Below are 13,129 nucleotides of genomic sequence, written 5' to 3'. Positions count from 1 at the left end.
CGTCGTGGGGATGGCGATGATGGTGATGGTAATGAAGATGGTGATGGTTGCTGTTGCTATACCGTGGGCCCGCTGCAGAGGCCGGGCGGCCGCCCCGGCATGTCCCTGGGCCCGGGGAGCCGGGGTGGGGGGGCTCGTAGCGTGTCACGGGCGAGGCCGTGGGGTCCCCGGGTGAAACTGTGTCCCTGCAGGTCTGAATACCTTCGTCTCCGTTGCGAAGACGCTGCCGTCACCCGAAATATATGATGTCGTGGAGGGGTACATAAAAATTTCCATGGAGTGCGCTGAAATATTCAAACTCCTGGATGGAGAAAAGAAGTGTGAAAGTGAAGTAAGTTGGGTGTAGGTGCCGTAGTTTAATGACTGGCAGCGTGTGTCTTGAGTGGGAGAGGAACCACTGAAAACCACTGAAGAAGTACTTTCTGGCATAAATAACTGAAAACTTGGTATTGGCATGGTTTTGTTTTTTTGTTGTTTTTTTTTCCTGGAAGTCACAGTGGCAGAAGCACTGATCGAGTGGGGAACGTCCTTCTCAGTGCAGAGGTGTTCCTGGATTTAATGATACACACAACCAGTAGTTCTGCGAAAATCAAGCTGTTAAGGTTCTTTAAATGTCATCAAAAGACCATTTATGAAATAAGGGAGTCAACAGAAGCAGTTAAGCAAAGGAAAAAAAAAAAAAGTCCAGTGAAAGTAATTGTTTTTAGATAACTAGACATCTCCCTGACACATCAGTATTTGTAGGAAGCCGCTGGTAAAGTTGACCTCATTTTTCTTATCTGAGCTGGACCCAATTTTTCCCCATCAGAATATAATGAATGAACTAAAGAATTAAAAAACTCTTTTCACTGCGAATACTGTGGCAGCATTATTAACTTAAGTCTGCTTACAACACAAAATTGCACAGTGTTCTTTTTAACCTCCACTTCTTGGTCTTTACCTTGGATTATAATTTTTGTCTGTATAATGTTGACCTGTGTCATGTCCAGTGACACAGTGTTCTTGCTTCCTGCAAGATCCTTTAACAAATAGACGTTAATACTTGTAATGAATACGGTCCCAGTGTTGTGTGGGCTCTGGCCTCATCTAGAAGGAGTTAATTGCAAGACTGGAGCAGTTTAGATGGTTTTCTTCAGCATGTTTCATTGAGCACTTACTAGCAGTTGTCTCTTAAAGCATTGGTTCATTAGCCCTAGACCCCTGCCTCCAGCTTGTAAAGGGCCTTCAGATCAGTCAGCTTGTGCTGAGATTTGCACTGCAGTCCGTGCTTGCATCCCCAGAAGCTGTTGTGCATACGGAGATGAATCATGTATTTAGGTGTCAACTCACACATGAGGAGGGACCCTTTTTAACATCCAGTTTATTTGTCCAGGCCTTCAGTCAGCACGTTGGCTTAGGCTTCCAGCGGGGGTTGTCCCTCCCTACTACTGAATTCCATGAGTTTAGCAACTGAAAAAAAAGAGAAGTCGGCTGACCTACTGTGGTTCTCTGGTCTTTCATTTAGTAGTTGTATAGGGGCTTCCTTGAAAATTTGCACTCTCAGAACTAATCCTTTAGAAGAGGAAGCATTAATTTGTGAGAGAATTCAGAATTTAACTTCATATGTGGAAGCTTTCATCTTGTGGTGGGGTTACTCTTTGTTTTAATGGTGTTTGTTACTGTTTGCTCAGCTAATAATTTCAAGCCATACTCGATATTGGCAGGTAATAACATATCTCTATTATCTTACAGATGCTATTAATCTTCCAAGCTCTAGAGGCCATTTTACTGAGGACAGCCAGCGACCTCTCCCATTTTTCTGTTGTGGGAATGAACATAGTCAAAAAGTTGATTCATTCCCATATGAAATCAGTCTATGCTGCTTTATATTCTGAAAATCCCAGGTAAGTCTTCTCTGTACTGTTGTGGAGAATCTGTCAGTTGCTCTGAATTGATGCCGAGGGGCTGTCTGGGTCTTGCACATGTGTACAAGGTGTGGCAAAATTCATCTTGGCTTATTTAATGATACTGTTCCACATTTCATAGAATAATTGCACGTGGAAGTCTTTGAAGGGTGGAAGCTCTGATATATAATATACAATCTAATCTAATCCTATATGATACTTTCCTGAGGCTGTAGTTTTCATTGATTGTGCCTGTCCTGGTGAGAGGTGAAGTGCATAGTATCTTGAGTCCTGTTATTTTAATGCTACTTGGTTTGTGAAGTGAAACGTACTGCATGGAACAGGGGGGAACAGGCTTTCTTCTAGTTCACAGAGGCTGAGCAGTCCATGTTGTTATGGCAAAAAGAGCTGCTCTTGAGTGTTTTATTTCCCTGTATGTTTTGTAGTCAGATTTCCATGTTTATAGTAGAATTTTTTCTTTCAAATTGGCTTTTCCTCTGTAACTTTTCTTGTCTCTTAAATCTAAGGCCATTTTAGGCCGATTGAAGCACTCATGTGTTATCTTGTCCAGTCTAAACAATAGTTTCTCATGTTCTGTGGACAGGGTGAGAAGTCCCAAGTGGCAGAGACATTTTTATACAAACCTGGAAGGGAGAGGAAGGGAGAGAAAAAAATAGAGACTGCAAATGACTTGTCCAAGGCCAATGACTTGTCTTTTGGTCTTTGGAGAGGCCAGAATTAGAAAAGCATTTTCTGCTTTCCAGTTCACGGACCCAACCATGCTTCCTGCACCACTCAGTTGGTCTTACTGTACATAGAATGCCAAATACAGATGGATAGGTATATTGTAAATAAATTTTGAAACTATGCAAGATCTACACTTCTTATTAGCATTGAAAGATTACGGCTTTTGACGAAATCCTTCTAGAACCTGCGTAGAGGAGGCTGCAGATTTCTGATGGTATTTTGATAGTATGTGTACTGCTTTTTCAGTGCTACCTCTTTGATGTGCAAAGGGGTTTTATTGTGGTATGTCTAGGTGGGATCTCTGCTTTAATCATATGGCTTTCTTACAGATTGTCCATTAATGAGACATGATGGACAGATTCCAAAACCCTTAGGGGGTAGTGGCTATTCAGATGATGGAGGTCTGCAGATGTATACCTGGTGGCCAGGTCATGTTCCCATTGAAATAAATGTCAGACTCCCATGAATTTAGAAGTTCTTGGCACTTTCTTCCTTTTGTCATACTTTATAAAGTGAATATCCAGCCTCTCATTACAGCTTAATTTTTGGGAAGGATATGAATAGGCATTCCCTTTTCTCTTCTTCCCTCTCCCCTACTTCCCAGTTGCCATTATAATGGCTTTGGTTGTTTTAACTTCTGTTCTGTTTCCTCAGGCAAATTTTCCCAGTAGTCAGTGAGCAAGAATCAAAACTGGGTGTAGATCTTGGGATTTACTTCATGACAAGACCACGCTGCATACTTAAACTGAAGAAAACCTCTGTCATTCAGCTAAAACACAAAAAATGCAGTCTTAACTTTGGCCTACACTCTGTGTGTCCTTAACTTTAGCATCAGCTGTGACTTCTGCGGATCTCCTTGTGGCAGTAAAGTGCATAAGCATTTGCAGGATTGGGGGGTCTGTCCAAGAAATATGCTTGTAGAAATAGGTTTTTCACAAAGAAGATCAAAGTTCTTTATGAATAATGGAATAATTTGTGTTTGGCCTAAATCTGTATTGTGATGGTCATTAAAGTGGTTGGTCACATATTCAATTAAAGCTCCCATCAACTGCAGCGAGAGCTTTGCTTGACCAGGGATACTTTCCTAACGGCTATCTTGATTGATTGTGTTGGGAGTGACTCAGAACTGCTTCGTGCCTGAAACTCCTGAAGGCTTGTGTGGATGCTGGAGATGGAGTGGCATAATTTCTTTTACAGGAAAGAGGTCTTTCTTTAAATTTTAATGTCTTTATTTGGTTGTTTGTGTAACTGTCATCCTGGAAATAACCTGTAGGTTTTCCCCTGCCTTTCATTTTAGGATGAACCAAGTGTGCCTTACCCTGTTATCAGCAATGGTGGCTCAGGGGCCAGACTCAGCAAGGGATGTGTATAGCCACTTTGATTTCAATAATAAGTTTCTGCCTGGATTATTGAAAAAAAGACGTAAGAAGGTAAATTAAGCTGCTGTGTGCCATGAAATGCTATGCCATAGCTTCATCAGTTCTCCTTTGCCGAGTATTTAAAACTAAGCTGTTGCCCAAGTCTCTGCTGTATTTTCATCTTCAAGATACATCTTCTTCCTTCGTGTCCTGTGTCAGGCCGAAATGCTTCTTGATTGTTTCTAATTTGGAGCAGAACTGATCTATGGGGCAAGAGCTTTCCATCTATTTATATAGGAAATCCCCAGGGGTTGTTTCTGAATATCTGCAATAGTGGGAGAACTGGCCTGCACCCTTGACGTACAGCTTGCTTAATTTTCCTCCCCATGCTGGTCTTTCTCATCTTGTCAGGGTGCAGAGCTCCTCAGGATAACCTTGTCTTTACAATGCTTTGTAGAATTTACTGCAAAACATCAAAGTGCCTTGTCTGTTTCTAATAAGCTGTGGTGAAATATAAATGTATAGTTTCTGTGGGCTACCCTTTTCATGTCTAAAATGGAGTGAAAGTTGCTGTAAACTTCTGAAAACTATTCAGTGATGTGTTTGGGAAGAGCTCAGTCTTTTTTCCAATGTGTGGATTGCAGTTTGGGTCACTGAAGTAAATGGAGGTTCTTCAGTTGTAGAAATGGAGCAAGGATTTTCCCCAGTACTAGTACAGTCAGAATAATTGCATTTGAAAATATAACCAGGAGGTTTAAACAACCTCTTGGAGGAAATCCTTAAGGAGGATATGGAATTAAGTAGAAAAAATCACTCCTCTTTTTCCAAAAGGAACTATTTCTTGTTTCCTCTCAGTTTGCTAAAAATAATTAGGGTTGACCTGAACCACTGTTCCAGAACAAGAATATTTATATTTAATTCCAGATTTAAAGGTATAATAAATCCAGTATTATTTTCAATGCTGATAGATTGTTTCTAGTTTTTAAAGATGACTTGCAGAATAAACTTGAACATTTGTGTTGGGTTTGTGCCATCTGTGGTGACAAATGAGACTGTAAATAGTGGTTTCAGGGAGAAAGACGTGTGTTTGTATTTTGCCTTCTACTTGATTGCCTTATATATAAACAATCTCAAGAATGTCAGATTTCACAGGTTTTGACCTTACTGCAGAAGTTGTCTCGAGGAGTACCTTCACTCCTTAAATTAAAATGCATGGATGTAGGAGTCTTTTGACCACAAGCTTATTAGATAGGCAGGTAAGGTACAAGGAAAAAAGTTTCCAGAAACAGATTGAAGATCTTACTCTTGCTCAGCTTTCAGTGAAATTATTATGTCACAACTGGCTAACATAGGTGAATTTTCTAATACAAAAATATCAGGCCCAAAGCTTACAGCAAAATCTCTTTTCTTTCTCTTTATTTGTTCTTTCAGCCCCTTCATAAGTCACCTCTGCCTCATGTTTAGCCTAGTTAGTGTCTACTTTCAAGCATTTTTACATGAAACTTAGTTTTGCACAGTAAGTTTCAAAAAAAATTAACAAATCATGTTCACATCCTGTGATGCTTTTCTAGGCAAAGCTTTCATTACTTACACTGTGCCTGAATCTGTAGTTTTATAATGTATTAGCCCCCTTTTTAAGAGCTTCTTTCTTTTTTTTAGCCAATCTGAGTTATATGATCCAGGTAGCTGCATGAGCAGCTGTGATAGCTGAGGGATGGGTGTAATGCCCTGCAGCTTAGAAATGGCAATGAGCAGCGGGGGTCCCCAAGGCTGGCACTGCTCTGGAAGCCTATATAGTAAGAAATTGCAGCAGCACTACTGCCATTAGCGTTCTTGAGTATTTTTGTGAATTCACCAGTGTACCAAGTGGTGCAGAAGTGAGGATGTTCAGTGATGTGTATACAAGGGTTTGGCATGAAAATACTGTTAACATTGTCTTCTTTTTTTTATTTATGGCCTATCTCATATATCGAGAATGGGGAAAATATGCAAAACTATAAGACACCTTCCTTTTTGATTTTAACTTTAACAGACTGTGATCTTCTTAACGCAAGAAGCTTTTTGAATTAATATACTGTGGATGTATTGCATGTAAATACATGTGTATGGCTATATGCAACGTGGTTATAGAAGTTTTTTAATTTACCTGTTTATAGTACTTACGATGATAGTCAATTGTTGCAGCATTAATTTTGCAGTTCTGTACAGTCTGTATGCTAATAGTGCCTTTTATCTTTTCTAGGGGATAAGTGATGTCCGTATGGCTTATATTCAGTTTGCTGTCTCCTTTTTAATTGCTGGTGACAATGCAATCTTGACACAGGTGCTGGAATTAAAAGGTACTTCACAATTGCTTGGGTTTTTTTTTTTTTTTTTTTAAGGCAGTCTTTTATAGGTGATAAGAAATATGAGCTAAATCAAGAATGTGAACCAGTTAAACAGCACTAATAAGATACAAAATATGTATTTTTCATCTTATTAGCTGTAAAGCTTTACACTTCTGCAGTATTCTAGTGAGTGTCTCTTCTGCTTGAGAATAATGTTTGCTGTCTGCAAAAACTGTCCAAAAACAGGAAGCCCTTGGTGACACAGATGCAAAAGAGGTAAATGTAATATAACTTTGAGACCATAGATTCAATAAGCAGAAAAAAAACTTCACAGCCTCCGGCTGCTAATGACACAGTAATAGTGCATATGTTGCATTAAAAATATTTTAAAAGTGATAAAGACTGTGCATATTCTAGTATTCTTTTATTCCTCATGCCGGACAACTGTTGTGTACTCCATTAGACCGCTTTTTGTCAGTGATCAGGAGACCAGGGTAACGTCCTTTGCATCCTTTATGGAGACATTGCATGGGAGTGCAGTCTGGGAGTATGTTACTTCCCTGTCTCTTAGAGGAGGCGGTCAAACTGGACTGACAAAAAAGAGGATCCAGAAAGTTGAATCTTACATACACTTGATTAATACTTGATCTCTTACATGCTGAAGGTAATGTAAAACTCCTGTTGACTTTAATTGTTTGAAATCTACTGCTGATGTTTCTCAAGTTGTGAATTGCAACCCTTGGTAAGACAGGTGAGACAAAAGATGATGTATGTGGTTGAAAATGTAACCTCCAAACATCTGAGAATCAGTCAGTGAAACAGTTGTGAGTCCTTCAGTGAAAAGGATAGGCATTTACTCAAGTTGAAATACTGCATAGCACATTAGGGCGCAAAATATATTTGAAGGTGACAGATGCTGTTGCAATAAGTGTTGATAACCAAGTTGGCAAATTAGCTAGTTACGATGAGAGTGGATTTGGCAGCACTACTTGTTCATCACTTCAGTTACAGACACGTTATCCTTCTGAACTCTGATTGCAGCCATTTGGTTCATCCATAAATATAACAGCAAGGTAAATAATATGACATTGAAGAGAAATGGGTATGAATTCCCTCAAGCATTTTAGTCTGAAATTAGCTTTCACATTTTCACATTTGAAATGTCTTCTTAGATTTCATTCCAGATATTCTTCGCTCGGAAATAAAGGAAGACAAAGTTTCTACTGTCAATCTTCTACTTTCCACACTGAGAACTAAGGTATGATATGCCCTTGATGCTGTGTTGTCTCTTGTTTTCTATTTTCTGTGTTGCTGTAAACAGTTTTGCAGTAATTTCTCATAAATTGTACAGCTCTTTAAGATGTTGGCACTGTGCTGCTGCTCAGAGTTTGTCAATGTGTCCTTTACCAATAATATTGAAGGTTGATAGCTTCGCCATTTTACTGTTTCAGGATTGAAGCTTGTTATGCTTTTCCAGTGTCCTCTTTTAAAGGAAGTAATTTGTAGCTTGTACTTGGATGCTAATTTCAGCTCATCGTTAGTGTGTGGTGTCCAGCAGATTCCCATTGTTTCATGGGTTGTGATTGCATCGGTGCCAAGCCTGAAGGTCAAAAGAACTGGAGTCTTTTTGGTTGTTCCAGTGACAGTAAGATTGGTCCTTCAATTAACACGTCTCATGCCAAAATGAAGAGGTCAGCTAGATTTGACTAGGGTTGTTACCTCTGAACTAGGTAATGATGTACAATTTTCTTTCCAGGAGAAAAAGGATTTTGTGTGTTTGTAGTATGGGGACTGTGCCATGAAATGGGTTCCTAGGAGCTGTCTGGTTGCAGCTGAAGGGTGTGTGTTACCATTCCCCTACCAGTCTTGGCAGGGCTCTGTTGAGGCCACATCCTGTGGTCCTGGTTAGCTGGTCTTTGGAGTTGCTTACCATTAGGATGGCGAAGTTTCTGCTTCAGGAGGTAAATTCAGTCAAAGGTGTTTCTTGGTGTGGTAGAGGAAAAGGTAAGTTTTATCATAAAATTGTCTTCCCAAAATCAAAGAAGTTTTTTTGAAAAAGGAAGGGTACGTACCACCTGCTGTCAGAAAGTACTGTTGGAGAGGTAAGTCAGCTCCTCTTTGAAGTTGTTTTTTCTGATTCTTTGAAAGCAGAAAGAAATAACATCGTGATATAGCAGGGTTGAGACAGAAAACTTGAAAGTAGGAATTGCTCAAAGGTGTGAGTGTTGGTTTAGTCTTGACTGACTTTCCTGTGCTCTGTTGTTCCTTAGTTTCTGAGCATGGCAGTGCCTATTTTACTGTGATGCATCAGCTTATTGCAGCTGTGGGTACAGCAACTGCACCAGATATTTGTTTCTATACAAATGTTTTTAAAATGTTTTTATTTCCAGTATCTATGATTTTTTTGAATCTGTGTTTGGCATTACTGTAGGAAGTTGCAGTTGAGAAAAAGAAGAAAACATATTTTCAAATTTAGAGTGTAACCAAAGAGCCTGCCTCAGACTCAGGCTTTTCACAACTGACAATTTAAAGCCAAAAATATTCTTTCATTTTTCTATTGCAATAACTCTGGAAGAAGAAGAAGAGAAACGCTAGCATTTAAATATAAAATAAACCTCCTTGAAGCTTTGTTTTCTAAATGAAGATTTTTCCCATGTGGGAATTGTGCATTGTGTACTGTTAGGTTATTGATGAAACCTAACACACTGTATGACTCCTTCAGTTTAGCAAGGAAAACGAGAATTTAAAAAATCCCTCTCATTCAAACTTTATTTGTAGTGAGTTCTACCACCTCTACCAGCAGGTTTCCATGATCCTAGTCTGTGGCTGTGCTACTCTAAATATGTTCTGTGCTCTTTAGTTGAACTTGAAAGTCTATCCTGTTAGCATGTGTAGTGTTTGCAGAAGTTGGTGTAGAGTCCTATGGCTTCAACTGCGTCAAGATGGGAGCAGGAACATGTGAAAGAAGTGTTAACAGGACAGGCAGAACCTTTTAGTCTCCTCTAGTGAGGAGAGCGAACTGTGTGTGTACTAGAGGAATGACGTGTGTTGCTAATTTGCCATTATTTTGTGATAACTTGCAATAAACAGAGTTGTCTGTTTGTTTGGGTTTTTTTCTCATTGTTTTCAGGTGGTCGAAAATAAAAGTATCACCAAAACCCAGAAGGTGCGCTTTTTTACTGCAGAAGTGTTGATTCGCATCGCTTCACTTTACCGGTGGAATGGGATTACTGATGTCAGCCCTGGGGATTTAAAGGTCTGGTAACTTACTTCTTTGTAACTTAGAGTCCTTATCTTGCTTTTTTCCACGCCACCCCCCATCCCCTTGCAGCCCACTGGTTTTGAAATAGCTCCTAGTAACTCTAACCTTGATCTCTCAAGAAGAGGGATCTGCTGAGGCTACTTAAAAAGACACCCTGACTTTCTGCTGCTCCTCACTGCTCAAGGAGGAGGGCTCCTTTCCCCTCCCTGATTACCAGAACTGCAGTGCAAATCTGTTAACCAGGGAGAACTGGGGATTTTGGTTGTGAGTACTGTATTTCATTGCCTGGATGCGTTTGTGTCTGTATTGGAGAATATATCAGAAACAATGTTCGTACCATATGCCTCATTCCCATCCTACATGCTGATTAGCTTTAGATTAGTTTAGCTGAGAGCTAAATTCCCGAGATGGTTGCCAGCCTTTTCAGCTTGCATTGCTTGAGGGGCTGACAGGGTTTCTGAGGGCTGAGCTGTTATTGGTTCTATTGGCCTGTGAAATGACATTCCTAAAGTCATAGATGAGGCAAGGATCAGGGCCGCAGCTGGTGGGTGTGTGTTAGTACTGCAGATATTTTGTCATCTTCTCATAAATCGGTTACTTTTTTGCTTTTTTTATTTTTCTTAATCATGTAATCTCTGTTTTCCCCCCTTTCACTGTGAGAATATCTAAGGCATGGCTATAAGGCCAATGCAAAGCAGTAGAAAGACTTCTATGCTTCCACTGGGTTTTGGCTGCAGATTCTTCATCTTTGTGTTGATTAACGCTTGATCTTTAGAAGCCCAACCATTCTTTAAAACTTGTAACACTGAACAACTGCCTTCTTATCCTTGCTCTACTGGATGTTTATGCCTATTCCATTCCAATCCTGACATAATGTAAATGCATTTTGGAGGAGATCTGTTTCTAGTAGGTGTCTGCTTGGAGCTGTGCAAATCTGTGACACTATTCATAAACACGCATTTCAGTTTTGAGTAATTTTAAATTCTTACAATTCCATGCAGTTCTTGTGAGTCATATGGTTTGTGATTTTCCCAACCACAGTTGTCAAGAGACTTCTCATTTGTAGGGGTCTAGAGTTGTGCTGGTTGTAAAAGGTTAATGGAACCTGGGTTCACTTTTTTTTAGTTTTTACTTGGCATGGATATTTGGTCATTTCTTCCATTTTTGGATGGTAACTGTAATGGCATTGATGTCTCACATTTCCCTGAAGCATTGGCATATTCAGTTTTTAGCTATCTATCTTTCTTGCCCCATATTAAAGTTGTTCTGTCTTCTGCCAAATTGGTCCAACAAACGTACGCATGCTTGTTTTGCATGCTTTGTGCTGAAGATTTCAGTGATTTATTTTTTTTTTTGGTCTTTCTGAATTTTCCCATAGTGAACCTGTCCTGCAAGGTTGAAAGTTGGTTATTTCAGGTTAAATAGTAGGTCCTTGACTTCAAAGTCCCAGGATGGCTTGCCCAATTTATGGAAGTTTAATATCACTGCTTTTCTTTAGCTTGACTTCTCTCTATCTTCTTCTGTCTGACTTTGCAAAAAGCCCTAAGTACCTACATTTGGGAGGTTTGCTTTCCTCGAAACAACAAAAAAATTCTAATATTTAATGTATTTAATACAGAAACTGAAATTTGTCTTGTTAATCTGAACAAAAGCTAAACTATCTTTTAGCATTTCTGTATAAAAGGAGCTTCATTAAATTTTGAGAAGAGTGAAAATGATGTAAGATTTTCTTCTGTGATACCAAAAATCATATTCCTTTTTAACTCCTTTCTGATTTTTATAGGTGACTCAAGGTTCTGAAGAGGCAGGAAAGATGATGGTACGGGAGCTTGTTCATAATTTCTTAATGGAAGTCTGCTGCTCTTTGAAACATGGCATAACTTTCTATGATCCAAGTCTTGGAACTTCTGGCAAGTAAGTCACCAGACAGCTGCGGTTGTATGTGTGCTTTGTGCTGGGAACAAGAGACACCTCACTAGTTACCTTGTCTGCCCTTCCAGGCCTTTGCCAGTAACTTCACTGAATTCCGCTTCTGTCTCTCTTTCTTCGGTGTCAGAAGAAATAAATACATTTGGGTTTTTATTGTTTTTGTTTTTAGCTTCCCAAGATCAAACTACTGGATCTCCTTATACTTCTATTTACTAGAGGAGAGAATGCTCTGCCCCATTCATAGGGGCTTAGGCAACGGTTGTGTTTCTCTGAACCGTCTCCATGAATAGCTAGATACCAAGTCCCTTACTGCAAGGTGTGATTTTTGGACCCTAGATTCTTTTGATATGACAGTAAAGTACCAAAGCTGCGGTGTTAAGCAGAGGGTGGTGAAATATCTAGTCTAATTTACATTTTGTAGAACCAGACATGGTTTATCCCAGATTTTGGCAAAATGCTGACATGGATTTCAGTAGTGCCAGAATTTTGCCTGCAACACCTAATCTGGAAGCACTTATTTGCCCTACTGTTTGCTTTTGCTAACTAGTTAAAATACATTTGCACTAAGCTTATGACTGATAGAGAAAATAATTGAGACTCTTGTAATTCCATGGAGGGGTTCTTCTCATAGGGTGAGTTTATGCTTCATCACATTAGCTGGGCAAGAAAGGTACTAGATTGTAATAGCAGGTACTAATACTGAGTGGTGCTGGAGCAGGTTGTTTATTGCTTTAAACAAAATTTCAACTGGTATTCATCTGGTATCTGCGGTATTCTCACTTTGTTTAGGGACATACAGAAGAAAACTTAAAAGGAACTGAAAGACCACAGAAAATGCTTCCAAGTTTAATATTAAATTTTAATTCTACGTTTTTAGCTTTGTGAAGTTTGGTTAGAATATTTCTGAAACATTGTGGTTTTAATTAAAAATAATTACTGTTTGTCATGCAGAAAACCTGGAGGTAAAGTCAGTTCTTACTTTTCTGAGTATAAACTCTGAAATTACGCAAGCAGTGTGAAAGGTCTTGTGTTGAATTTACCCCAGCAATGGTTAGAGGAGTTGCAGAGTTAGCATCACGTGTAAAGTATCGAAATAGGGATTTCTTTTTTAAAGTATTTTTTTGTCTTCAATAGGGGAGGAAATGTGGTGCTTCTGCGCTTTCTGCTTGGTTTAAAAACTGCAACAGAAGACGAAATGGTTGCTGATCTCATGGTGAATATTTTTAAAGTATGCCCAGATTTATTGAATAGATACTTTAAGGAGACCCAGTATTCCTTTGTTCCTAGACTGAAGTCAGCTTGGATGGATAATCTGAAGTTACTCAAAAAGGTAAGAGTATGAATGATGCACACCACATCTCCACAGAAAAATACAATCCCAATACTCTTTTTCTCTTCCAAAAATTATTTTTGTTAAATAGTAGTGCAGAATTACACAAAATTGCAATAGTAATGGTAAAGTCAAATGTTCCTGACCTACAGAAAAGTTACCAAGCCAAGGAACTTGGTAGTAGATTGGTAAGCCTGCCTTTGATTGCTTTTATTACAGATAAATTACTTTTGCATTGGAATGGCATTATAATATCTCAGTTTGGGTACTGTGCAGTAGAGAGCCCAGCCAGC

General features: G+C 39.2%; 1 protein-coding gene across 1 annotated transcript in view; it reads left to right on the top strand.

The window, feature by feature from the left end:
- Positions 1-13,129, top strand: part of URB1 (URB1 ribosome biogenesis homolog) — a 54,074-nt gene that overhangs the window by 334 nt on the left and 40,611 nt on the right. Inside the window, 8 exon segments of the mRNA XM_074600801.1 lie at positions 192-331; positions 1,732-1,883; positions 3,928-4,060; positions 6,231-6,327; positions 7,488-7,573; positions 9,446-9,571; positions 11,361-11,491; positions 12,641-12,836. Of these exon segments, the coding sequence (XP_074456902.1) occupies positions 192-331; positions 1,732-1,883; positions 3,928-4,060; positions 6,231-6,327; positions 7,488-7,573; positions 9,446-9,571; positions 11,361-11,491; positions 12,641-12,836 (1,061 nt within the window).

Source organism: Larus michahellis, chromosome 1 (genome assembly GCF_964199755.1).
Source record: "Larus michahellis chromosome 1, bLarMic1.1, whole genome shotgun sequence".
NCBI classification, from domain to species: domain Eukaryota; kingdom Metazoa; phylum Chordata; class Aves; order Charadriiformes; family Laridae; genus Larus; species Larus michahellis.
This window is presented reverse-complemented; position numbering and strand designations above follow the sequence as displayed.